General features: G+C 44.1%; 2 protein-coding genes across 7 annotated transcripts; one reads left to right on the plus strand and one right to left on the minus strand.

Moving 5' to 3' along the window:
* The first annotated feature begins 124 nt into the window (after nucleotides 1–124).
* Nucleotides 125–15,927, plus strand: LOC110538530 (rho GDP-dissociation inhibitor 1). Of its 6 annotated transcripts, none has more exons than XM_021625411.2 (6): nucleotides 125–229; nucleotides 10,843–11,038; nucleotides 12,605–12,688; nucleotides 13,424–13,500; nucleotides 13,712–13,775; nucleotides 14,193–15,927. In XM_021625411.2, exons 2-6 carry the CDS (start codon nucleotides 10,849–10,851, stop codon nucleotides 14,390–14,392), a joined length of 615 nt encoding a protein of 204 aa, XP_021481086.1. In that variant the 5' UTR covers nucleotides 125–229; nucleotides 10,843–10,848; the 3' UTR covers nucleotides 14,393–15,927. The 6 variants fall into 6 exon arrangements, with proteins under 6 accessions (XP_021481086.1, XP_021481083.1, XP_021481081.1 ...); XM_021625408.2 differs by having other exon boundaries at nucleotides 128–229; nucleotides 12,602–12,688; XM_021625406.2 differs by lacking the exon at nucleotides 125–229 and adding an exon at nucleotides 338–475 and having other exon boundaries at nucleotides 12,602–12,688.
* On the minus strand, nucleotides 15,887–27,119 carry LOC110538526 (cerebellar degeneration-related protein 2-like). The gene is made up of 5 exons (XM_021625399.2): nucleotides 26,525–27,119; nucleotides 20,533–20,645; nucleotides 19,337–19,485; nucleotides 18,854–19,018; nucleotides 15,887–18,679 (listed from the first exon to the last, which is right to left on the minus strand). Exons 1-5 carry the CDS (start codon nucleotides 26,601–26,603, stop codon nucleotides 17,692–17,694), a joined length of 1,494 nt encoding a protein of 497 aa, XP_021481074.2. The 5' UTR covers nucleotides 26,604–27,119; the 3' UTR covers nucleotides 15,887–17,691.
* Nucleotides 27,120–27,205: the final 86 nt, after the last annotated feature.

Consider the following 27,205-nt stretch of genomic DNA (forward strand, 5'->3'; position numbering starts at 1 on the left):
AAAGGATATGAGTGACTGGATTACCTAGGCTAAACCACTAGATGGCCGCAAAGTCCATTGAGTGTGAACATTGCTTTGCTAAGGCTACTTTGTCAATTTTGCAGTCTGTCCATTACTGATGTTTAAAAACTTGTTGGTCTGTTCTTACTCCGTGTACTTGAGAAGGTCATTCATGTCCCGTCTGAGCTCTCAAATGACGTGATTGGCTGCGAATTTTCATACTGTTAAGGTAATTGCACTAATTTACTATACTTGTATTCTAGTCTACAATACATTTGCGAGTTTATTAGTAACGAGCATTTACCTGACTAGTGCACTTTACACCAGGCTTGTTGCTGAGCGCCCGCCTACGTTCTTACAGCCTTTGTAGTGCGAGTCAATATTCCCGGAAGTGTGCTGTGCGTTTGATTTGAGCTGCTCCCTTCTCACCATTCAGTGGCGCGTACTCCAGTGTCGCAGCAGCAGCAGCATAACGGTAAGGTCCGAGAAAATGTTTAATCAACTTTTCAAACATTTGTCTATACATTTAAGTTAAAACGCTGATCGCTCATTTGTACGTCAATTCTTGGTAGTACAAAGTCACGAGTTCTGGTTACTAGTGCAACTTGTTACATGCTAACTAGCAACTTCATGATGTGTAGTTTCGACTAGTGTAGATTACTCATTTTAATTGTGACGCAGACCAGAAACTGATGTCACTGATGTTTGCTCTGCGGTTGCTACCAGTTTAATTATACAGTGATAAGTCATCTCTTTCCATGGAGGTAGGATATCCTTGTGAATATCCACTAAATTGATCTATGATTAGATCCTGTTGACTAAGCAAGTCAAATGAATTTCAAAACACTATTCAAGAGAAAAAAGTTGTTTATCAGACCCAATGAATGGGTATGTATAGGCTAACTTTTCATCGCATGAAAGTTGCTCACGTTCTGTCAGCAGACGACACTTCCTGGAATGCAAGTTCATTTTCCGCGGTGATTCATCATTGAACATGTTTTTCTTAAACTTGATTGAAGGGAATTAGCGAATCCTGTAAATTGCTACAAATATTTATATACCCTCTCTGAAAGTGAGTTTAATACAGATGTGTATTTAAAATAGGCCTAGTGAAGTTCGGATTTGACTGGCGGATCCAGGAGGACTCACCAACTGACTGGCACACTTCAAATAATGCAACTTTTAAACCCAGTCAACCGATCTGTTAGGACGTGTTTTTATGGCATACAAACGTGTGCATCTTTTCTGAAAATCATTAAGCCCTGTAACCCGATAGACTGGTGGTGACATGCTTGCAAAACTACGGGGGCTGGCTTTTTCCGAACGTGAAGCCTTTCCTTCCTGTTTCTGACGCATGGCGCGGTAGAGTTCTAGTTCCTTCTGTTGGAGAGTAGGCCAGGGCGAGTCTTAGGTCTTCACCAAACTTAACCCGTTCCTCCTAGTATTATCCATTTACAGGTAGTTCACTCACTGTAAGTAAAACGATTTATAGTATCTGTAAGGTAAACCAAACATACCAACATTTCAACAGCTTGGCTGCTCCAATTGTTGCGCTTATCGACCTACATAAGAACACTATAGCATCTGCTGGATGTTCAGCAGCTCAAAGGTCCCCTAGCCTTGTTTTTGTTAACCTAACCAGTTTACAATGTTCTATGCAACAGGAATAAAAACATTAACTCTACATATTAATATTTATCTTTCCAGAGGTCCAGGGACATGTAATGTTGACTTAATTGATATACACTTCAAGCCAAATAGCGTCCTCATATTTTCAGCCTTAGGGCTTCACTAGTCTGTTATTCAGTTCATGTGACATCTTGTATTTCCCTGTCAGTTTGTGGCAATGTAGAGAGAGAGGGCGGTATTGATCCATAGAGATACTTTGGGCGTCTATCCCCTTTACCACTATCCAATCAATGGCAGCTCACCACTGCAACTACCATTGCTTTCTCATCTGAAATGCTGTTTTTCTACAGGCTTTTTTTTGTTTTGAGTAGGACTAGAGATTTGAAATCTGATGTGATGTTTTTCAGTAAACCCCTTTCAACAATAATTGGTTTCATGTTTTCTAAGCTATGTTATTTAATAGGACTTTTTAGAGAATTTTCCAGCCTCTGGATTGATGCAAGTTAACTTCTCATTCGACAACCACATGCCTTGGACATTACTCCACATGATTCCAGGAACCAATCTTAACCTGATTTTTGATCAAGATGCACAGCTATTTTTCTTCTTAAAAGTGAGCAAGCTTCCATCTATCTCCTGGCTGATTTCTAACCTCCATTACAGGATAGGCTACATGGCTGTGGGTAATCACTACGCTTCTCTCTCCTTGTCTCTACTTCCCTGTCACTCTGCATTAAGGCAGGGGATCTGGTTGGGGAAATTGTAGCAAACCAAAGGAGATTAAATTCAGGGCTGAGCACAGCACCATCTGATGGCCTACTTTACGTAGCACACAGTCTACATAAAGACAACTCGCCACAATGAAGATATGGAGGCATTTAATGACGCCTCCCACACATTCCACCCCCTCCTATAGCCTGTCATGACAAGAACCAGGCTTGATGGTGACTCCTTTCCTCTCAGAGCCATTTGGCTATCTGTCCTCTTACTGCCTTTAAGTGGCACGTCGGTCCCTTCTGTTTTTGCTGTAACTCGCAAGGGACTAGAAACGAGGACACTGGCCAGCATCTCCACACATACACCAGTGTTAAAGAGTAGCTCTTCTCTTCTGCTGTTCGTCCTCATTGTACTGTGGCTTAGACTGAACAACAGACCACACAACCCCCAAATGTCCCCCAGGGGATATCAGCCTTCACATACACCTCATTCAAAAGGAAATGGTTTCCCTTCATGCTGGATATGTCCTTATTTAGTCATTGCTATCATCCACCAGAGGGCAAATGTTACTCTGCATACTATTTAGTTTCTTGTTGCAGATGTTGAGATGTTCCTCAGACCACATGACTAGTGCCATCAAGTGTACCACCCATCATCAGGTCATTGCTCTGTCAGGGACGCCACATTAAAAAGCCCAACTGAATGGAGCCACCATACAACAGCAGGCTTATTACTGTCCATAGTGGATGCTGTTGCCTTGTTACCAAGGGAGGCAGACATAATCTGGGCATGTGTCGCTACTCGCTAAGCCCCCCCACCGTGCAGGGAGAGAGCCCTGACCTTTCATCTGGCACCTTGGCACTCCCGTTCATTCTCAGCTTCCTGCTGTGTCTATACAGAGTGATTTCTCAGACCGGCTATTTAATGCTCAGACCGTATTTGTTCTAGCTTTTCCCCCTTGAGGTAGAATATTTTTTCTCTTTCGTCTGATACTTCCTCAATTTTGACTCCTCTCTGCTCTGTTTATTCATGTCTCACTCTGTCGAAATGAGTGCCTCCTGCATTGCATCAGCTCTGCCAGGCACAATCCTCCTTCCTGAAGGCACTGTTCTGCATTTAGTGCTGCATCCTCTGCTTTGTGCAGCAGCCCAGCGTGTGTCTGTTGACATTACATCAAGCCAGTGTTGCTTACCTGAATATCTGCTAACAAATCAAGACTGCAATGGGGTTTACGTCAGGTGGAGAAAGGCTTACAGGGGAAGTCAAGGGGATCATTTAGAAGCCTTTTGCATTACTATGTGTGTTTAAGTGCAGTCCAACATGTGGTTAAACACAGTTCTCTTCTCTAATTGGCGGATGTGAGTCATGTTGTCGGCAGAACATGAAGGAAACATACAATCACAGTTGACAAAAGTGCTGCAGAGCACAAGGAAGTCAAGCACTCTGGTGAATGGCACATAAGTCTAGAAGGGCGTCACAAAGCTACATCACAAGGACACATGAAACGGTGCGTCCTGTGGGGAGGAAAGGGAGAAATGCTAAAGTTCACTCTCAGATCTAGGTCTATGGCAAGGAGGGAGACAGAACAGAGCGGATCAAACTAGCCATAGATGTTTTGTGTGTGACATTAGGAGTCAGAGTAAAAAGAGTATCCAGGCTGCTTGCCAAATCTAAGGTTGGTACAGCACAACGTTCCTGGAGGCGGTTGTGTCAGTGATTAGGTAGGTTTATCAGAGACCTGCCTGGAGCTGGAGTTCAGCCCAATGAATGATTACGTAATCCTTGATTTCCTGATTGCCATTTCTCCTCCCCCTCTGTGGTTTAAAGCTAATTGTAGCTTTTGGACAATGCCAGCTGTTCTTTATTGCAGAATACACTTGGGTGATCACTTTATTTTTTATTTTTTACCCTGCCTTAGAACTGGGACATGGCTGAGACACTAGATTGCAGTAAATGCTTATATTTTAGCATTTGTAATGTATCTTATCATCTATCAAAATTCTGTTCAAATTGCTGTCAGCCTTGTGCTGTCCTTTTCCTGTACTCTTCCCTGTGAAATGTCAAAGGTGAAGTCCTATGAGAGTACACAGTGAATGGGTTAGTTGGACAAAAAAATAAAAGACAGCTATGAGACCTTTACTACAGAAGAATGATTTATGAGCTGGACATTTCTTGAGGAACCCTTTCTTGTTGGCCTTTTTTGGGGGCTTAAGATCTGGTTTCTGACCAAGAAATCTTCTGATTTTAAGATTAAACGGATCTAACTTTGAAGGAAAAGAGGAACTTAAGGCGTTGTCTTTGAGTTCCTGTCACTTTTTCCTCCAACTGACCTGTGCTGAATTTCTTTGTTTGTGTCCTGCTTACAGAAAGCCTCCATCAACCACAATATCTTTAGCCATTTTCATCATCTCAGGAGGCGTGTCTCGCCTTTGTTAAATTTGGTAATGAAGGCCCTTGAATCTCTATAGGACACCAAAGAGGTTTGTCAGTGGAATCCTCTTGATGTGTCACTACTTACACCCCCAAACACTTCCCCTTTGCTATTCCCCAATGCCTTATTAGCAGTAATCTCTGTCACAATAATCTTACTGCTCTAATTGTTGCTAAGGAACAGCCCTAATCTGGGTGTCAGCTACTCTAGAAACCAGAGTGCTTGGATGACTATTCCTGAACCTGATCAAATGGGGATAACCCTCCAATTAAAGCTATTGGTATTTATTTAGCAACCAGTGGTAAGAACCAGTGTGAGGGGTTCAATGTTGACACATAAGCCGATCACTACCTGTATATATACCTCAGTTACACCAAAACATGTCACTTAGCAGTGACGAGTGAACAAGGCCTATTTATTTCTGTAGTCAGTATTTGTGTAATGTCAGCTGCTGGATAAATGTGTATTGGGACTTATGCTATTGTTGAAACTTGCCCTAATCTATTTCATTGAGCTCAGTGGACCTATAATTGACCCAATCATCCATTTCGTGCTTAGTGAAGATCGCATATGAATCATTATCTTGACGTGGTTGGTCAAGCCAGAAACTGAACGTGCTCCAATAACTTATTCTATGCAAGCCAAACTGTGTTGAGAATGAGATGGCTGCCAACTATTGAACAGTATTTATAGTCTACTTGTTTGCCTATGGGCATTAGGCAGTCATGCCAAGCAATGGCCACACTGATAAACGTGTGAGACTGAAGTGGGTCACTGCTCGGATGGTGCCTCATATCCGTTGTAACTTTCTACTAAAATATGTATTTCTTTAAGGTTGTCATGATAATTGTTGCATTGTACTATTTTTTAAAACTCTAGCCACCCTGACTCACAACCTAGTACTCTCAACAGTATGATTTCTGTTTTTCACCCTCTTGTTTGTCACTATTTCCTGATGTCTCCCACCTCACCCCCTCTTTTTATCTATCCACTTATTCTGAAGCACACATCCCCTCCAGCTGAAGCCGCTTGACCCAAAAGCAGGCCAGTCATGAGGGGCTGTGTTGTGGTGTGCGTTAGCAGCAGAGAAATATAGCACTCCTAAAGTATGTCCCTCTCATTTATCACCACACCAATCCTGGGGGACAACTCGGTATGTAGCGGCAGTCCACCAAGGCTCAGGTCTGGATCTAGGCTAGCACATGAGGAGGAGCGACTAGAGATGAATAGAGATGACGTGAGAAAGATGGCACAGTATCCCTGAATCTGGTCCGTCCTCCCACTCCTAACAACGAGTCCTTCTCACTATTGCTCCAACTTCACACACATTTGCACAGCTGAGCTACCAAAACGCACCACTGCTAACAGAACAGGAATTTCTGCTTTAATGAGAACGTGGAGAGGCCCTGTTTGCGGAAAAATGGTGCAACGTGCTTCCTGTTCCTGCTTGGCGCAGGTCCATCTGTCAGGCGCTATGCAAAACAGAGAGGGGCAGAGGGAGGGAGAGGATTACAGAGCGAGGAGGGGGGTGGAACTGGTTAGTGTGGTGAGAGGTTTGAGAGCCAGACAGGAGCCCTTGTTTGCAGTGATGTGATTTTAATGTACTATTGCTGGGATTGGTGTTGAGCTGGGGTTTTTATGGTGTGTTATGTCACCAAGGTAATACCGGCGTCTGTGTTCAACATCTGGAGTCTTGCTCATGGCACAACATCAATGTTGAACTTGTTTTTTTTCTCTTTGCAGTTGCGTGTTTGTGTGTAGCCCAATAATAACATCTTTCACACATCCCCCAAGGCGTTCTACGTGGCTTTTTAGCCTGTTTTGTTATGTTTTTCTACCATTGCTAAGGTTTCTCTCGTTATATTGGAATGTGTGAGCTACTACGGTCCTTGAACAAGTGTGTTTCAAACTCGACTGCTGCATGAGCATGACAGTGTGTGATATATAGCATAGCCTAGGCTTCCTGTCTCGTTGTTGGTTAGGTGGTTTCCTGTGAACTGACTGACATCCACAAACGTTCTGTGTTGTGGAGGTCTGCCAGGGCCCTTTGTCAAAGTAGTATTCTTGCTCTTGCCATTTTCTGTTTTACAATTCATCAGAGATACTCAATGTTGCTCAGTTAATTGATTGTATTACACTAATACACAATTGTGTATTACGGTGTAATTACACAGTGCTACAGCACAGGCCAAGTTGATTAGCTTTTTCCCCGAGTTGATTTGCTTTGTTGCAATGTAATTGGGGCCAGCTGGTGTCAGTTCACCAGTAACACATTGAGTCAATGGATTTACAGTCTCTCAGTTGAAATTCCACTTAACAAAGTACAGTAAGCTGATAAAAGCACTAGAAGTAGCCTTGACCTGCCCTGTCAGTGCAGAGTTTAAGATTTTTACCCAGAGAAGGAATAGGCCTGTCATTTATTGCTGTGGGGAAAAAAACTATTGGTCTGTGGTAAAGTAAAGCTTTTAAAGTATTAGATGCAGTACTGCAGTAAATCACTAATGCATCAGTAGAAAATGCAGCATGGCATTGGCGCCATCACGCTGAACTGCTACCACTGAAGACTACGCTGCTGACTGTCTGTGGTGTGTACACGGATACAGAGAGGCGCTCTGTGCCAATCACTCACAATACCACGAAGAACAAGGAGGCCAGTCTTCATGAAGGGAGACAGAAAGTACAGAGCAGCAGTGTTATGAAATCACCTCGGTGTAGCAGAGGTATTACACCAGCTAGACGTAGGCCTCTATTTTACTACAGTACTTAACTGGCAGGTAGCCTAGTGCAGTGGTTCCCAAACTGTGGGGTAAGGGGTGTCCGCTGTAATAGTAGAATGCACAAGGTGCGGTTTCGAAATTGAGTAGTGTGTCATCAGTTTTCCTCAGTCATTGTATACCTTGGAGAGCTATTTATAACTTGTCAGAAATGTCCAAAGATCAACTGGGCCATGTCGGCTAAAGATTTTTTAGCTAGGTTTTTTAGCACATAGATTTTGTTGTAATGTCTGAGTGACTCAGAACAAATGAATAAACATTAGACATGGCAAAATGTATAGAATTGCAAGAACATTAGCTTTAAAACTGCAACAACATTTTTGTACCCATGACCAAATGTGTAGAATTGTAGGAAATTAGCTTTAAACCAACAAAAATGTTATCTTCGCTAACTAGAGGGGTGTGAACAGTTTGTGTCATGAATAGTGCTTGTACCCATAGAAATAGGGGTGGTGCGGGATGTTCCCCAATGTTGGAACAGGGCCTGAGTAAAAAGTGAACCCCTAGCCTAGTGGTTAGTTTTGGGCCAGTAACCGAAAGGTCGCTGGCAAGGTGGACAAATCTACCGTTCTGCCCTTGAGCAAGACAGTTAACCCCCAACAACAACTGCTCCTGGACGCTGATGACAGGGATGTCGATTAAGGCAGCCCTCCCGCACCTCTCTGATTGTGAGGGTTTGGGTTAAATGCGGAAGACACATTTCAGTTGAATGCATTCTGTTTTGCAAGTGACTAGGTATCCCCTTTCCCTTCCCCATCTGTGGGGAAAGGTTGATTTCAACACCAACCGCTCTCTCCTCACGACACCCACCTCTCTGGCAAGAGGACCCTCCCTCTAATATCATTGTCCTGATTCCTGCGTAGCATCACTCTCCCCAGACCCTAATTGATGTTGACTGGTAATGCAGTGCAGCTGGGTGCTGCTCCCCACATTAGCATGTTGTTATCTGCTTGATCCACAGAAGCTTGACTGTAGCTCACTACAGCGTGGTAGAGGAGGGAGGGAGAGGGTTTGAGTTGAGATGAAGCTCTGCTTTTCGACCAACCAGCCCACTGTGGTTCCCCCCCGCGTGTACAGCGCTGGCCCTTCTCTGGTCTGACCTCCATGCTGGGACTGTGTCCAATGTAGTCCAAGCCAGGACGTGTGAGTCAGGCCAAGGGATCTTTATCGCAATAGAAGGTTCTGGTTAGGCTCAGTCACATGCCCTGGCTCTGTGTGTGGTGTTTCAGACAGGTTGGAACTGCTCGGTAACCCATTTGCTGTTGACGTGGAAAGCTCACCACCAAACCTCCAAATGGAGTTGATTGACCTCCAATGCAATGATGCACTGAGGGCAAAATATGCGGCAGTGGGTGCTGCGGAGTTCGCCCGTTTCCTCCCCGGCACAATGCCCAAGCTGCGCATCCAGGCTGCTCAAACGTTGTCTATGTTTGGCAGCACATACCTGTGTGAACAACTGTTTTCTTTGATGAACCTGAACAAAACATCACACAGAAGTCGACTTACTGCTGAACACCTCCACTCAATTCTGAGGATTTCTTCAGCTCAGAGCCTTACCCCGAACATTGATGAACTTGTGGAAAAGATGGGACACCACCAAGTATCACCCTCAACCTCAAACAAGTGAACATTACTGTGCAATCACATATTTAGAGTTTTTACTCAGTTCAAGTTTAAAAGTTAAAATTTAATATTTGTTTTCACTGCATGTTACTTCTCCTTAAACAAAGTGTTGTTTTTGATTAATAGATTTTTGCACTTTATTTTTTTGTATTTCAATCCAATTATATTTTAAAAATATTTCAGTTGAGTGGATGATAGAAAATTGCTATTATTGTTTTTTCTTTGAAGTAAATTTAGCCCACTTTTGCTAAAATAGAAAATATAGTCTACTGATGGTGCCTTGAATACCGGTTTCTTTCATTTAATGTTCATGTTATGGGGATATTTATATAAAGGAAATTTGTCTTTTGTGTCTGTTGAAAATTAAAGATTACTGACAGAGCCATAAGAAAATATTGCTTTATTTATCTGATCATATTGTAATATATTTGTTAGGTTTTCAGTAGGTTCAATTAGGTTCACTAGACTATATGCGTCATTTAAAAATTTTTCAATGAACATTCGAACAGTCCGGCCCTCGTCTTGTAGCTGATTTTTTTATTTGGCCCTCCGTCCATTTGACTTTGACACCCCTGATTTAAAGGATCCCAATGAGCATCTGGGAAGTGGCGTGTTGACTGCTACCACAGAGTTACTAAACCCAGAGGCCCAATATCACACGACTTCCGGGAACCCATGCGAAGCAGACTGGAGGCCAGACCAGGGTTTGAGAAGTTTAAAAGTATTCCTTAGTTGTTACTCGACCAAGTGACACGTTTTCATTTTTGTCAAAAACAACTTTATATCGAAGAAGTGCCTTTGATTTGATGTCCTGCACATCCTCAGCATCCACGCTAGATGACCGCTAGACCTGATGACGTGTTTCTGCGCATGAGCTTAGCTAGCCAATGTCGCCATGACATCGCCTACAAGCATGATCTGGGATTTTTATTGGCTCATACTAAACCATCTTTGCTGCTACCATCATTCAAACTCTGGCCCTGCTTGAATAGTTTGGATATACATCCTTACCTCCTCCCTCCCTTGTAAAAGTAACCAATCTCACATGATTCATTAGTTAGTAGCATGTGAGGTCTCTACTACACGTCTTTTACCAATGCAGTCATTTCAGACCAGTGGTTTACCTGAAGACGAGGTACTGTAGGGAGGACACATTTTTCACCCTGACAAGGTATTCAGGGAGTACGCTCAGGCGTGCTGTTTTTAATCTTGTCCTCCTGCGATGTAACTTAATAAAGGCGTGTACATTTTTCGGTAAGACAGAGCCTTGGGGGGGTTTTAGAGCCTTGGGGGTTGTTTTGTGCTCACTAAGTAACAACTGTGTTTTACAGTGTTTTGTGCTCACTACGTAACAACTGTGTTTTACAGTGTTTTGTGCTCACTACGTAACAACTGTGTTTTACAGTGTTTTGTGCTCACTACGTAACAACTGTGTTTTACAGTGTTTTGTGCTCACTACGTAACAACTGTGTTTTACAGTGTTTTGTGCTCACTACGTAACAACTGTGTTTTACAGTGTTTTGTGCTCACTACGTAACAACTGTGTTTTACAGTGTTTTGTGCTCACTATGTAACAACTGTGTTTTACAGTGTTTTGCCTTGCAGTTTGTTGATCTATTTTCAACGTATTGGACCAAACCTCCTGACCTGTGTCTCTCTCGCTCTCAGTAGACTATGGCAGAGCAGGATCCCACCCCGGAGCAGCTGGCGGCCATCGCAGCGGCCAACGAGGAAGCGGAGGGCGGGGTCAACTACAAGCCCCCCGCTCAGAAGAGTCTGCAGGAGATCCAGGAGCTGGACAAGGACGACGAGAGCCTGCGCAAGTACAAGGAGGCCCTGCTGGGGAACGCCGCCGCGGCTGCAGGTTTGTGTTGCTGCTCCATTTACACACGTTGTAGAGACACACACACATACACACACTCTGCAGACATACTCATGTAATTTTGAAACACCAGCCCTGCAGACTGTTTCTCTCTCTCCCTCTCGACCTGATTAACAAACAAACCCACATCCACAATGCATATCTCGTGCAACCATCTTTGTTTATTTTCTTATAATTCCCTCCTACTTTCAAGTCCTTCAGCAGGCTTTGTTTTCAGGGATTTAATTGAATGAGTTTGCAAATACCATAAGAGAGGGTGGGAGAGGGCAACAGGCTGGCAGTCTTGGTGCTCAGTGGGTACAGCAGTGACAGAGTTACCCCCCCCCCCAGGCGGGTCAGTAGCTGACACCTGCAACAGTCTGTGAACTAGATACAGGCTGCTGACTGGAAAGGAGGCCAAGCCGCCTGGGCTTTATTCAGAGCTGCGGTAGCAAAGACTGCGATGAACCACTGATCGCTGGTAGAAATATTTTCACGTTGTTTTATGTCTGATACTCATTTCCATCTGTTGCAAATGTCATTATTCACAGTTGAACTGTTCTTCATGAACTGTTGTAGTTTTCTGCTTTAGCCTATTGACTTAGCCCCCTTGAGTTGATTGACGCACCGGTGCATAACAAAAAATCCCCATCAAAATCATTCAATTTAAGCTAGAGAGGGTTTTTTTGGATTTGGATGCATCTCAATCCACCACATCCTCCGATGTCGTACTTCCGCATCTGAAAGTTGGCACAGCTTGAATAATGTTTGTCAGACCATGAGACATCTGGAAAATGTCTTCTCACGTTAAATGTCTGTAGCGTCGGAACAGTTTGACCTATGACCACTCTTTTTTTTTTTTAACTAGGCAAGTCAGTTAAGAACAAATTCTCATTTACAATGACAGCCTACCCCAGCCAAACCCCAACCCAGATGACGCTGGGCCAATTGTGTGCCGCCCTATGGGACTCCCAATCACGGCCAGTTGTGTTACAGCCTGGAATCGAACCGAGGTCTGTAGTGACGTCTCTAGCACTGAGATGCAGTGCCTTAGACCGCTGCGACATTCGGGAGCCATTGAAAGGGGAGATTCTCCATTTTGTGTCACCGGTTTTAAAAACAAATGGAAGTATGAAGAATGTGCCTACCCATAAAAATGGTTAAATATATATATATATATATATTTTTTTTTTCCAGAGTTTTAAAATATTTTTTATCTATCTCCTAGATCTAGGACTGACACTTTAAAACCTTATTTCTTATGATTTTGTTTTTGACTGACCTTTTTTCCATTCATGAATGTGTTATTCGATGCGTTTCTATGGGCTTTAGTATTAAAGGCCTAAATCAAAATGTTATTTAAAAAAAAATTATAGCTAAAGGTGTCCTAAAATTCTAAATCAAATAGTATAGTTAAATGATCCATAGTATGAGCATCTTAACCCCACAATGTCTTAGACTCTAAAGAATTAAACATGCACTGCTTATAATAGTCAATGTTTGTGTTTACCATGAACTATTTTGACATTTTTGTACTTTGCTTTGTTTTTTTTCCCTTTCTCCCAGTAGACCCCAACGCTCCCAATGTTCAGGTGACACGCTTGACCCTGATGTGTGAGACGGCGCCGCTGCCCCTGACCCTTGACCTACAGGGTGAGTAGAGCAGCACAGTGGTTGTACTGGTATTTAGAGGGTGTGTTTCAGAATACACCGAGGTGCACTTTTTGAGAAAAGGCTCCATATTGAAAGACTTCTAATGTGTTTTAGTGTGAAAAGAAGCCTTTTTAGTGAGCACATGTAATATTTTCCATATGAATGTGTGAGGGTGGAACTAAAGCTTACCATTGGGGGGGACAAAAGACATTGCCTCATAGCAGCTGCAATTGTGCATAGTAGCTGCAACACCTGGCCGGCCACCTATGGTTTACAAACATACGTTTTCCAGTAGACATATCAGGCATATTCCATGGGCCATTCCTAATGGATTGGTTGTATTATTCCAGTTAATGAGGCATTTCTTCTGCTGGTTTGAGACTCTTCTGCCCTCATATGGCCTGTAGAGCCACCTACAGGGAAGAAACCAGGGCCATAGAGCTGAACTCACATACAGGGAAGCGCCATCTAGTGGACACTATAATAGCAGGCTACAACCCTGTTGGAACACTTAGAAAACCCTGCCGTTGTGCTCGCATTTTTAAAGATGCTGAATCACTGATCTGACACCTTTCACCCATCCAGTCTAACACAATTACTTCCAGGGGAGAACTTTGTACATTGCATATATTGGAACAAAATGATAGACTCCTCCTGCATTCACTCTGCCTGAGGGTCTCTGACATTCTCTTTCTGTGGTCTGGCCTCCTCTTTCTCTCTGCTCATCCTCCTCAGGAGACCTGGAGTCCTTTAAGAAACAGTCCTTTGTCCTGAAGGAAGGCGTGGAGTACAAGATAAAGATCAGCTTCAAGGTGAATGAGTCTGGCCTTCTTCAACAACGTGTTATGTCTGTTTATCCAATCAAACTAACATGACCAGTGTCAGCTTGGCCACTATCAAGCTATTTTGGACATTGAAATTCAATTGTAAGCTGAATACACACCATGAAAGGGCTGCGGTCTTATCCGAAGGGTGGATGTGGAAAGAGGATGTGACCTCATCACTGATTGTCTCTGTCTGCAGGTCAACAAGGAGATTGTGTCGGGACTGAAGTATGCCCAGCAGACCTACAGGAAAGGAGTCAAGGGTAAGTTCTGCTGTTTCATTTTCTTGCTCTGTCTACTGTGAGGATTTGAGAAGGCCGGATAAGGTTAAGCAATATAGTGTACCTTCCATCTAGAGGACAACATGGGGATATGACCATATTGCTTATACTTATCCAATTATCTCAGATGTCCACAACAAGTGCATCGGAAACAGGGGTTAGGGATGTATCTGGGAGTGGCTTGGTCAACTCAGGTGACTGTATTCACCTGTGCACAGTAAATAGGTCAAGTTAGTAGATGAGGTATTTACATTGGCATTCTTAGACGGTCATTAAATGACTTGTTAATAGTTCCGGAGTGGCCATAGTATTTGTATTTGATGACGCAGCGAAGTTTTTGTCAAGAGGCAACTTTGGAAAAGAAATCTAAGCCTCTCTCTTTCCTCTCTCTCTGTGTAGTTGACAAGTCAGACTACATGGTGGGGAGCTACGGGCCGCGGCCGGCAGAATATGAGTTCCTGACCCCTCTGGAGGAGGCTCCTAAAGGCATGCTGGCCCGCGGCACCTACAACATCAAGTCCAAGTTCACTGATGACGATAAGCACGACCACCTCTCCTGGGAGTGGAACCTTAACATCAAGAAAGAGTGGAAAGACTGAGTCCCCGTCAACTTAATTCTTCCCCCATCTTCTTATTCCCCCTCCATTATTTTGAATTCATAATAATGTGATAAGTAATTAAGGTAAATTCCTCTCTCGTCCACCCCAATCCCTGCAGTAGTTTCATTCCAGTCACGTTGTCATGCCATTCACCCCCCCCCCCCCCCCCCCCCCCACACACTCCTTGTGATGCTGAGTATTGAATATGTGGAGAAAGCAAATAATGTGCACAATCATGAATTTGTTTCGGTTAGCTTGTATATAAACTTTTTTTTTTTAATGAAAGATTGATTTGTTAATGCTCTTGATATGGATGTCAATCAACTGTGTGAATTCCATCCTTTCCCTTCCTGCTGATTGTTTTATACAACCATGATCTGCCTTGTAAAGGTGTTGCTGTGTGTTAAAGGCTGTGGTAGGTTCACACTCTGTACTCTTTGTTGGGGACGTTGCCCTCTGTCAGTGGAAAGCCTTTGAGCAGATTATATGTACCAGAGTCCACACAATCAGTTTATTCTGGAACTAGTGTGAATTCCTAACCGTTAAGAGGTGGCATGAACAGCACTTACCGGCAGTCCACCAGAGGCACTGTGACCACCTGCTGAAGGTGCAATTGTGCCTCTTCCTGGTCAAGGTTTTCACCTCCCTACCTAGTTCATTCAGCAGCCATGTGGCCTTAAAGAGGATTCCCGTAGAACTAACAATGAAGGAAATGATCACAAAGAGCCATTTGCCTTTAGAACAGAACTGTCAGATTGTTACGAGAGCCTCCTACAGGGTTTGAGTAAAATAGTTTTAGGCTGAGTGCATGTGTGAACAGATGATCAGACCATTGAGATGCTTGTACCTTCTTTCCAGATTAGCCAGTAGAAGTAGACCATGAAAGTGAACAGCAGCCATCTCTGCTCCCTTCCCTCCTCACAGCATCAGGTGGTCTCAGTGCAGACTAAGAAATGAGCTCCTTGTCAAATGCCCTCTAAGCAGACCTTGAGGCCTTCTTCCAGTCACTAACTCGATTACAGTAGCGTCTCATATGGGGCCTTGCTGGTGGCCCTTGTGAGCAGAGAGGAATGTCACACAAGGGTTGTTAATCTGCTCACCTTGAGTATGAATCAACTCCAGGATTACCAAAACTGGCTGTGCCTCTAGCCTTTACAACCACCAGCAGCTCTCTGCTAAGGTCTGTTGACTTTCAGAATGGGAGCTTAACATGAAATAGTTATTTGAACCTGATGTTTTAGGTCAGGTCTAACTTGTGCACAGACCCAGCGTTTCAAGTAGAACGAGAACAGCCAAGACCTCTTACTACTACATAACCGTGTTATATTTTTCTACACTCCATTTTTCAACGTCATAACTTGTGATGTCGGGCTCGGGCTTTGTTTGGTTGCAATGGATCGTTATTTCAGTATGGTTTTGATTCTTTGTATCTACTCCTCTGTGCCACCTGGAGAACACTGTTCACCTGTCACATGAAAGTCTTCAGACTGGAGGTCCCAGTGTCTTTTTAATCAATAAAGTCATGTTACTTTTTACACTGTTCTGTTATTGATCCAGCTCTAAAGTACAACCATTCTGTAAACCATCTTTACCCTTCTATCAGGCATGCTCCTTCTAACACACCAGCAACCCTTCTATCAGGCATGCTCCTTCTAACACACCAGCAACCGTTCTCACAGAACCATGTTAGACATTTAGATGGTCGTCTACAAATGCATAGAAGACCATATCACATGACGTTTGTACACAATGAAGAGCAGAAGAGAACAAGGAAAATATTAAAATGAAAAGCCAAAGTACTGATAAGAGGGCAGCTAGAGCCCCTTGTGTACTTGAAATAAGCAGTCCAGAAAACAAGGAGTCGGTGCTTAGTCAAGTGTGGTTGAGAGTTCCATTTCTATGCAGTGCATCATCAGGTCCTCAGTTCTCTAGCTTGGACAACCTAATTTACAGAGGTAAATTCACAGTTTATATACAGTATTTATTTTAGAACAAGTTACTACCTTGAGTACCATGGGCTCCCTCAATTGAAGTCTACTGGCTTCACCTACTGATTTCAAAACCATTGTATATGTTGGATAGATGCATACGTGAAGCCTAAGATGTTAAGGCAACAGTGTTATTGAGATCAGGAATATTTAACTAGATTGTTTTTGAAAACATTTTATGAATAGCTCTGCACATATTATTCATTGTCAGTCGTCAAAAACATTAAATAGCAATTATTTATACATTTTAAATAGAATTAGTGCAGTCTCAGTATACACACTCAGTCATTTAAACATTGTACCGGATTGTCTTGAACAAAGACAGGGCAAACAGATTTTAGTGCACAACTAGGTTGTCAAATTATCTTAAATTAGGTCAAGAATCAAGGCATTTCATCTATCCAGATGATGAATGTCAGCTGTACAATTCATTCATATTGGGATGGGTGAAACGTGTCAGTGTCCAGAGAGATGGGTAAAACGTGTCAGTGTCCAGAGAGATGGGTAAAACGTGTCAGTTACCAGAGAGATGGGTAAAACGTGTCAGTATCCAGATAGATGGATAAAACGTGGCAGTATCCAGAGAGGTGGCAGTATCCAGAGAGATGGGTAAAACGTGTCAGTGTCCAGAGAGATGGGTAAAACGTGTCAGTGTCCAGAGAGATGGGTAAAACGTGGCAGTGTCCAGAGAGATGGATAAAACGTGGCAGTGTCCAGAGAGATGGATAAAACGTGGCAGTGTCCAGAGAGATGGATAAAACGTGGCAGTGTCCAGAGAGATGGATAAAACGTGGCAGTGTCCAGAGAGATGGATAAAACGTGGCAGTGTCCAGAGAGATGGATAAAACGTGGCAGTGTCCAGAGAGATGGATAAAACGTGGCAGTATCCAGAGAGATGGATAAAACGTGGCAGTATCCAGAGAGATGGATAAAACGTGGCTGTATCCACAGAGATGGATAAAACGTGGCAGTATCCAGAGAGATGGATAAAACATGGCTGTATCCAGAGAGATGGATAAAACGTGGCTGTATCCAGAGATGGATAAAACGTGGCTGTATCCAGAGAGATGGATAAAATGTGGCAGTATCCAGAGAGATGGATAAAACAGCTGAGGGATCATCCACAGTATATTGTATCATTTCCCCAGTGCAGAAGTACAGGTAACCTGTCATCAAGTGACCAAAACTAATTCTGAAAGAAAATCTGTGGCTTTTGTACCCATTGTTTTCAGTGCATGTTCACTAGTATCAGGAGAGGTCATGTTCACTAGTATCAGGAGAGGTATTGTTCACTAGTATCACGAAAGCAGCTCATTTGTCTTTCGACTTTCTTCCCTTAGGACTTCCAACCCGTGGGGACTTTCTACCCTTGGGGACTCCCTTGGTGGAGTTCACTTCACTCTTGGTCTTCTGCAGGCGGGAGAAGATCTCTTTGAACAGGGCCTTGTACTCTGGGGTGTTCTGGCCCAGCCTCTTGTCCACCTGGTCTACCTGCCGGCTGATGCCCTCCAGGGCCTCTGGGGTGGAGGGGGTCTGGGGCAGGGTGGGGGGTGCAGCAGCCATGGCTGAGGGGCCGGGGGTGGCCATGCTGTAGTCCTTCATGGAGGGGTCTCTGGAGACAGGGCGTGACGTCTGCACCCCCGCGTGGCACATGCTCTCCTCGTGGCGCCGGCACTTCCCCAGCAGCTCCTCGTATTTCTCCAGCAGGGCGTGGTACTGCTCGTCCACTTCCCTCAGGATGGACATGCCCCGCTTGCGCACGCCGTTGGCGTGGATTGCGTAGCTGCCCTGTCGCCTGCCAGAGGCGTCGCAGGCCGAGATGGCGTTGAGCGCTGTGTCGCTGCAGCTCTTCCTCACGGGGCCTCCCTGCTGCCCACCTCCTCCTGTCCCCCCGGACTCCCCCGTCCCCTCCCCTCCCTCCTTTTGCCCCGGTCCCTCCTCGGGTGTGTCGGTCTCGGGGGCATTGTTGAGCAGGGTCTGCTCCAGACCCTCATCCAACAGACAGACCCGTGACCTCCTCAGCTGCTGCATCTCCTGTAGCTCCGCCTCCAGCTCCTGCACTCGCAGCTGGCAGCCCTCAGCACCCAGGAGGCGTTGTTCCATAAGCTCAAACTCCTGCAGCACAGCTGTGCACTCCCTCTCTGCCCCCTCCCTCCGGCCCCGTTCTGCCACCATGGCGGACCTCAGGGAGGAGACCACACCTTTTAGACGCTCGTTCTCCTCGTCCAGCGGCCGGCGCTCACGCTCAGACACCAGGTCCACACTGCCGGGGTTGGCCACCAGGAAGCCATCCTCATACCTGGAGAGCGATACACCACACAGAGGAGCACAAGGATACAGCAGAGTGATTGCATTCTTATGTAATCTGAACACCATACATTCAGGTCATTTGTCAAATGTACTCAGCATATTTTCACATACAGTACTTTGGACTTTTGAGAGAGACTACATAGAGCATTGCTCTTTACTGTACTTTGGTGCAGTGCAGAGTTCTTTAAGGCAGGGGAAGGAGTGGACAGTCTTGCGTCGCTCCTGCTCCTCTCTGTGGTCCCTCAGCTTCTCTAGTGTACGTAGTTCCTCCACACGAGCTGTCATGGTATCCACCTGAGCCTGCAGTGTCTCCATGGTACCCGTCAACCTGTAAGCGCACGCGCACACACGCACACACACACACGAAAGTGGACTAAATCTTATTTACATCACAACATAATGTACAATACTGTACCGTGACTATACTGAGCCTGTGTTACAAAAACAAAGGTGAGACGCATTCATTTACTATGACCAGTAGGAACCATTCAAGAACTAAGCTTGTTAATACCAAACCAAATATTTCTTACAAATCCTTGGTATAAACACCATGAAGAAAGAGGTCATGGTACAGTCTTACATAGAGTGAATGCTCAGATTGTAGATCATAGCAGCGAGAACAACTCGGGAGAGTATTAACCCTCACCTGTCTATCTTCTGCTGCGAGGCCTTGCTCTCTATAACCAGTTTCTCATTGGTGATCTCCAGCTCTCTGGCCGTCACGTCTAGCTGCTCGTAGACCTTGGCATGCTGCTCGTTCATCTCCCTCAGCATCTCCAGCTGCTTGGACAGGTACTGCAGGGGGAATAGACATGTGAATGAAGACATGGACCTTACAGGGAGACAATCTAAAGAGTCTAAACGGATATAAAATAACTGGACATCTATAGGTTACATCAGTGCAGATGGAGAGGAGGAGAGGAAGCCGTTTTAGACTATTGAGACACGCCCAATGCAAGAGACTGCTGTAAAAAATGTTTTAAATCAGTCACATAGATATGACAGTATTCCATGATGGTTAAGCAAAATAGCATCACAGTTTCCTAATTCCCGACTACACAAACAAGTGTGGATCCCCTTTATTCTTCTTCTCCAGCAGATGAAAGTGTGTGATTGGTTGAGTCGGCCATTAGCAGGCAGCTTTGTTGTTGCCTAATAAGGAGGCCAGTCTTTGTTGTCTAATGAGGTGGCAGATCTGGCTCAGAGTCAGAGGAGTCAGTGGGTTCCCCTCTCCCACACAGCTGCACACGAAGTAAACAAACGCTCGCTATCCCTCTCTCATGCAGCTGCACTCTGCTCCACTCCTATCAGAGCTCTGCAGGGTTTAATTGGCTTGATGGCGCATCAAGGAGAATGTAATTGTGCTAGCCTAGAGAGAAGAGCCACTTTGCAGGATCATGAAGTGCACTGTCAGTAGTTTAAAACCCACACACTCTAGCTAACACACCAGTCCGGTGCCATGCTTGACAATATGGCCTCTCAGCAATTCAACATTTAATTGTATTTTTAATCATTTAGCAGACGCTATTATCCAGAGCAACTTACAGTTAGTACATTCATCTTCAGATAGCTAGGTGGGACAACCACATACAGGCATAGAAAGTAAATGTTTCCTCAATAAAGTAGCTATCAGTAGAGTCAGAGCTAGAAAGGGGGGAGGGATCAAGTGCTGGTTCCGTTTTTTTTTGGGGGGGGGGGGGGGTCAAGGTAATGAGGAGGATTATTTAAGATACGGTTTGAAGAGGTAGGGCAGGGCACTTTTCAGGATCATTCATGACATCAGCATCAATCACGACATGTACACACACTCACATAGTTAGTGAAAGTGGTATGATGCTATACCTCGATCTCCTGCACCTGTTCCTCATTGTTGATGTACATCTGTTGTAGGGAGTCCTCCAGCTCCTTGTTGCGCTCCAAAAGGGTCTTCCCCAGCTCAGCTGCCAGGTGCAGATCTGTGAGGGGACAGAGAGGAGGTCGAGAGAGTACTGGTCTGGATACAGATAAACTATTTTAACTCTTTCATTCACATTTCATCCACCAGTAATATTGGCAGTTGCTGCATTAGCCCAGCTCAGTTAAAGTGTTGCATTGGATCATTATGGAATGTTTTAACTCCATTAATGCAATGCTTTTTGGCTTTCCTTAAAGTGATGAATTTAAGACTTCACCCCCTCATTTCAAATTAAATCAGAACGAGCAATAGAGAAAATCCCCTCATTCAATTCCCCCTGCTGGAGTAAAGAAAAAAATAATCCTCCATCTTCTCTGATTAAGACCAGCTACTGTGATCTCTGCCAAGATCAGCTCAAGAAAATGGAGTCTGACTGCAGGGGAAAGGAGGAGGATAAGGGAGAAAGCCTGTGCTAACTAGGTTCCGTCTGGATTACACAGGGCAAAACACCAATACAGGTCATCTCAGAATTCATTTACCATTACTCCTGGTCAGAATGACAGAGATATCCCTCTTAGTTCATATTACCCCACTCCAAAAAGAAGAGTGGCTGTACATTCTGTACATACAAGCGTAAAGGTTTTAGCTGCACTGGTTGCTACACATACATCTTTATTGTCACAACAAGATTGTTTAACATTTTCCCCAGAAACCAAATCAACTCCAGCACATCTTTGCTCTCAATCTGCTTTGACAGACATTTCCACAAAGAAACACACATACAAACATGATCCCATTTTAGACCTGGGAGGGATAAGGGCAGCGAGTCACTTGGTTTCCACCAGCAGCTTGATGGATCCATTATTCATCGGGTGCTGCAGTGACGAGGTCTACTTGGACTGAGAGTAAGGATGAAGAGGGGAGCTGTGCTGGCTCCTGGCTCCAACATGCCTGCCCCACTACTCAGAGCCCATGACAGTACAGTGGGAGGAGAGGGGGTGTTAAACGGAGAACAATTGACCTCCATTACAGAACATGAATGCAGCATTTTAAATCAGCACAGTGCATGGTGTCAGCACTAACAGGAACACAACAGTGGGGAACACCATGCTGCTGCACAGTACACATCTAAGGAACATGAGTTGAATTATAGTATGGCTGTCTGGAGCAGTAGCTGTGTGGTTGTGTGTGTATCAGAGATAATGCAATGAATGGCAACAGGAGCTAACCATTCAAAAGGGACAGAGGCAGAGGACAAGAGGCCTGTCTTCAACACATACAGTACCAGTCAAAAGTTTGGACACCTACTCATTCAAGGGTTTTTCTTTATTTTTACTATTTTCTACATTGTAGAATAATAGTGAAGACATCAAATCTATGAAATAACACATTTGGAATCATGTAGTAACCAACAACAAAAAAAAGTGTTAAATCAAAATATTTTATATTATTTGAGATTCTTTATTGTAACCACCCTTGATGACAGCTTTGCACTCTTGGCATTCCCTCAACCAGCTTCATGAGGTACTTACCTGGAATGCATTTCAATTAACAGGTGTCCCTTGTTAAAAGTTAATTTGTGGAATTTCTTTCCTTCTTAATGTGTTTGAGCCAATCAGTTGTGTTGTGACAAGGTAGGGGTGGTATACAGAATATTTATTTGGTAAAAGACCAAGTATTTATTTGGTAAAAGACCAAGTCCATATTATGGCAAGAACAGCTCAAATAAGCAAAGAGAAATGAGTCCATCATTAATTTAATACATATGGAAAATTAAGAACTTTGAAAGTTTCTTCAAGTGCAGTCACAAAAACCATCAAGCGATATGATAAAACTAGCTCTCATGAGGACTGCCACAGGAGAGGAAGACCCAGAGTTACCTCTGCTGCAGAGGATAAGTTCATTAGAGTTAACTGCGCACCAGATTGCAGCCCAAATAAATGCTTCAGAGTTCAAGTAACAGACACATCTCAACATCAACTATTCAGAGTAGACTGCGAGAATCAGGCCTTCATGGTCAAATTGCTGCAAAGAAACTACTACTAAAGGACACCAATAAGAAGAAGAGACTTGCTTGGGCCAAGAAACACAAGCAATGGACAGTAGACCGGTGGAAATCTGTCTGATGAGTCCAAATTTGAGATTTTTTATTCCAACCCCTGTGTCTTTGTGTGACGCAGAGTAGGTGAACGGATGATCTCCGCATGTGTGGTTCCCACCATGAAGAATGGAGGAGGTGTGATGGCTCTTTGCTGGTGACACAGTCAGTGATTTATTTAGAATTCAAGGCACACTTAACCAGCATGACTACAGTGATAAGCCATCCCATGTGGTTTGCGCTTAGTGGGACTATCATTTGTTTTTCAACAGGACAATGATCCAAAACACACCTCCAGGCTGTGTAAGGGCTATTGGACCAAGAATGAGAGTGATAGAGTTCTGCATCAAATGACCTGGCCTCCACAATTACCCGACTTCAACTCAATTGAGATGGTTTGGGATGACTTGGACCGCAGAGTGAAGGAAAAGCAGCCAACAAGTGCTCAGCATATGTGGGAACTCCTTCAATACTGTTGGAAAATCATTCCAGGTGAAGCTGGTTGAGAGAATGCCAAGTGTGCGAAGCTGTCAAGGCAAAGGGTGGCTACTCTGAAGAATCTCAAATATATTTTGATTTGTTTAACACTTTTTTGGTCACTACGTGATTCCATATTTGTTATTTCATAGCTTTGATGTCGTCACTATTATTCTATAATGTAGAAAATAGTGAAAAAATAAAGAAAAACCCTTGAATGAGTAGGTGTGTCCAAACTTTTGACTGGTACTGTAGCTAAAAATGTAATTAGCTCATCTGTAGGCTACCATATCTTCCTGTTTTAACACAATGGACAGACCATTAGAGAGAACTAGAAGAGTGATAAGGGTCTGTATTATAAACAGTACCAGCTCTTGTGTGTGAGACAATAGAGCGAGCATTCCAAATATATCACTACAACACAGACGCTACGTGACCAACACAAAAGTGCCTGGTACACATTGTCTTAAGCTTAAAAGTTATGTAATCTTATGGTTGTGCCTTAATCAAAACGCTGCCGCACAACGGTTGTTTGTGCTGGCAAACGGATACGAATCAGAGTTTGCTGAGAGGGTAAGAGATATCCCGGTAAATAAGAGAAATCGTGTACCCACTTCATTGAATACAAGTGAATAACATAAGAATTGTAACAGGACAAAGCAATGACACTTTGAAACTGACATCTCCCCATGGCAACCTTGGCACACACACAGCTCATGTGCACTGCAGCCTTCTGCACGTGTGGCTATGAATCATCCTTATGCCCTCTGATGTGTAGAACTCATATAGCATCTAGTGAAGCACATCACAACCACACTGCACCAGCTGATACAACTATGACATCATACCCTACCACCTGGACAGACAGGATTCACATGTTGAGCTGATGATTATGACCACTGAGTGCAATAGGTGAGCAGACCTGAATACAGATCACTTCCATAATAATCACATATTCACTCTGTGTGAAAGTGAGTGGAAATAGACCATAGCAAATACAATATGACCCCTTTTTATTTTTTATTTATCCGTTATTTTACCAGGTAAGTTGACTGAGAACACGTTCTTATTTGCAGCAACGACCTGGGGAATAGTTACAGGGGAGAGGGGGATGAATGAGCCAATTTAAACTGGGGATTATTAGGTGACCGTGATGGTTTGAGGGCCAGATTGGGAATTTAGCTAGGACACCGGGGTTAACACCCCTACGATAAGTGCCATGGGATCTTTAATGACCTCAGAGAGTCAGGACACCCGTTTAACGTCCCATCCGAAAGACGGCACCCTACACAGGGTAGTGTCCCCAATCACTGCCCTGGGGAATTGAGATATTTTTTTAGTCCAGAGGAAAGACTGCCTGCTACTGGCCCTCCAACACCACTTCCAGCAGCATTTGGTCTCCCATCCAGGAATTGACCAAGACCAACCCTGCTTAGCTTCAGAAGCAAGCCAGCAGTGGTATGCAGGGTGGTATGCTGCTGGCTGTTTTAGCATGCTGTTCCCTAGGTTGGAACAGCATGCTAAAACTGTACTATTACAATTTTACATGCCGTGTCACCTCAAATCCCTCTAACCCCCAGGCTGAAATCTCTGATCCCAGTCTGAGAGGCCATGTCTGAGGCCCCCCTAAACAGATCATCCAGCTGGGTTTAATGCTCCGACTCTCCATTTTGGAAAACGATGTGAGATGAGATCAAGCCTGCTGCTGGCTGCAGAACAGCAGGACCCACCTGGTTCCCAAACCCTGACCAGGGAAACACTGATGAGACGCAAAGCTGCTTTTATTCTCTGAAGTCATCAGTCAATGGGGTGATGTGGAGGACGAGGTCTGGGGAAGGACATATACTGTACCTCATCCCACAATCTGGAACTCACACCGCCTACTATCCTAATATACCAACCTTACCCTTTACAATTAATGATTGCAAGGAAAATACGGCTTTGACCTATATCATAACTTGTGGGGACATTTAAAATGCTAAAACAATAGCTTCTTTCCCATTCTGTTTCGAAATATGGGGATAAGACCAGAGGTGGGAGACGCTGCTCTGGACAGATCAATACAGAGGGAGTGAGAGCAGAGACTACACAGGCCCTCATCTGTGTCTATCTAGCCATTAGTGGAGGAAGAGACAGACGATGGGGTCCAATTGAGTTAACTAAATAAAACAGTTGAGGAAGAGATACAAAGGGGTGTGTCACTCTATAGGAGGGATGTATTATCAGACTAAGCCCTGGGTGAATGGAAAAGTTTGTGTGTATTATGTGCCTTTTCAACAAGCATCTCCAAACAGATTATTTGGGAGCGTCTCCATTGTTGATCCCTATGATTTATCAGAGCACAGACATGAGGTTAGTAAATGTCCTGTCTCTTCAGTCTAGCCAGTAAAAAAAAAAAAAACAGAACTGACATTTTCCTCACTCAGAGATTGCAACTGCATAGGATCTTTGTTCAAAATTCCACAGAATCCTGCGAATGTCAACCAGTTGTCTCCCAGAATATCCCACTTGTTTTAAATCATCTCTCAGTCTGTCAGCCTGAAGTCAGGCTCCATCACCTAATACCTCACCAGCACATCCCCATGCAAGAAAGAACCACAACTCAGCATTTTGGTGACTTGAGGAAAATAACCGAGGGCAGAGGGATGGCACGTGACCGTTCATCATATATGATGTGAGAGATGGAGGGTGAAGTCAGACAGACAGCAGGGTTATTCTGAGAACACTGCACGTCACTGACAATATCAGAATAATTGGCAAAGAGCTCGATAATGGATAAAGGGGAAGTCTAGAGCAGTGACTATACACAGAGGTGGAAATGAGAGAAATGGAAGTAGGCTTGTGTGTGTGTCAGAGAGCAACACACACACACACACACACACGAGAGAATAACAGAGTGTAACATGGTCTGACAGGTGAAACATGCAGCAGAATTTCGATGGATCCCACGCCTCATTCTCAAATGTATGGGACTTGGGATGTGGGGTACGTCTTTAAAGTGCATGAGCGCAATCAGAACATTTCAGTTTGATCATATCAAGGATAATATCGACAATGAAGACAGTAGTCCGTTCCAGACACGCACGCTTGTATATCGAGCTAAAATTGCGGAACATGTCATATATTCTTCAAATGAACAGTCAATAATATAGTCTTCTTTTCTTGAGGGGTCAATTAGCATCCTTTGATACATCTTCAGGTTGTTGCATTAAATGACAGTGATGAGGTCGGTAGCCAGCATCAGCTGCTTTTTGCTGGGAATGTTTTTATTGTATCGGAATGATTCGCATTCAAGGCTAAACAAAACCTGCAACAAATATAACCACGGTCACAAAGTAACAACAATGGTGTGTCAGTCTACTCACCCTGCTCCAAATCCCGTTGGTCGTACCATGGCTCATCTTCCTCCGTAACAAACTCCTCCATCCTGACTGCACGAAGCATCGATGCTCGGTCTATCGTTGAGGCTGTTCACCGTGCGCTCTGTAACATCTCTGACCGCTCGCCCGGAAGCGAAAGCATGCCTCGTATGATCAAGAAATCTCGAACAGCGCAGCCTCCCAAACCGTAACCCATTCAGCGACCCTTATCATTCACTAGGAAAGCCGCGGGCGCACCTGCCCCCAACATTCTGCAATGAACCATTCGAATGTGACAGAAATGTACCGCACCTGACACTAAATTAATATCTCAAGGCCGACAAATGTACGCACAAACTGAACACTGTGACCAAGTCCCTATACGCAACGACAGCACGTTCGGCCTACAATAAAAATAGAGAATAACGTAGGAAAGAATTGTACAATATTGAGACGTGTACGTTTACTGAACAAATGTGTGACACTGGCAAATGCCACTCATAATTCCTCCCCGCCATTGTGATTTACGTAGGCCTCCAGCTGTTGTTACAAGCCCCCACTCACTCGTGCTTTGCACCGACATCTCTCCAGATCCATTCTGCAACGATCCCCAACCCCCTTCCCTATACAGGGGAAGATGCTGCTCCATAAAACAGTCTTTCCACTTAATCTAATTGTATACAGCCC

Source organism: Oncorhynchus mykiss, chromosome 12 (genome assembly GCF_013265735.2).
Source record: "Oncorhynchus mykiss isolate Arlee chromosome 12, USDA_OmykA_1.1, whole genome shotgun sequence".
Taxonomy (NCBI): Eukaryota; Metazoa; Chordata; class Actinopteri; order Salmoniformes; family Salmonidae; genus Oncorhynchus; species Oncorhynchus mykiss.

Bases quoted from the DNA above. Each gene is read 5' to 3' on its own strand.
- LOC110538526 (XM_021625399.2), bottom strand. From the start codon at position 26,603: ATGCTTCGTGCAGTCAGGATGGAGGAGTTTGTTACGGAGGAAGATGAG. The intron at 19,486-20,532 runs GTATAGCATCAT...TTCCCCCTGCAG, and splicing joins AACAGGTGCAGGAGATCGAG to TACCTGTCCAAGCAGCTGGA. The intron at 19,019-19,336 runs GTGAGGGTTAAT...GTGCGCTTACAG, and splicing joins TCGCAGCAGAAGATAGACAG to GTTGACGGGTACCATGGAGA.
- LOC110538530 (XM_021625408.2), top strand. From the start codon at position 10,849: ATGGCAGAGCAGGATCCCACCCCGGAGCAGCTGGCGGCCATCGCAGCG. The intron at 11,039-12,601 runs GTTTGTGTTGCT...CCTTTCTCCCAG, and splicing joins GAACGCCGCCGCGGCTGCAG to TAGACCCCAACGCTCCCAAT. The intron at 13,776-14,192 runs GTAAGTTCTGCT...CTCTCTGTGTAG, and splicing joins CTACAGGAAAGGAGTCAAGG to TTGACAAGTCAGACTACATG.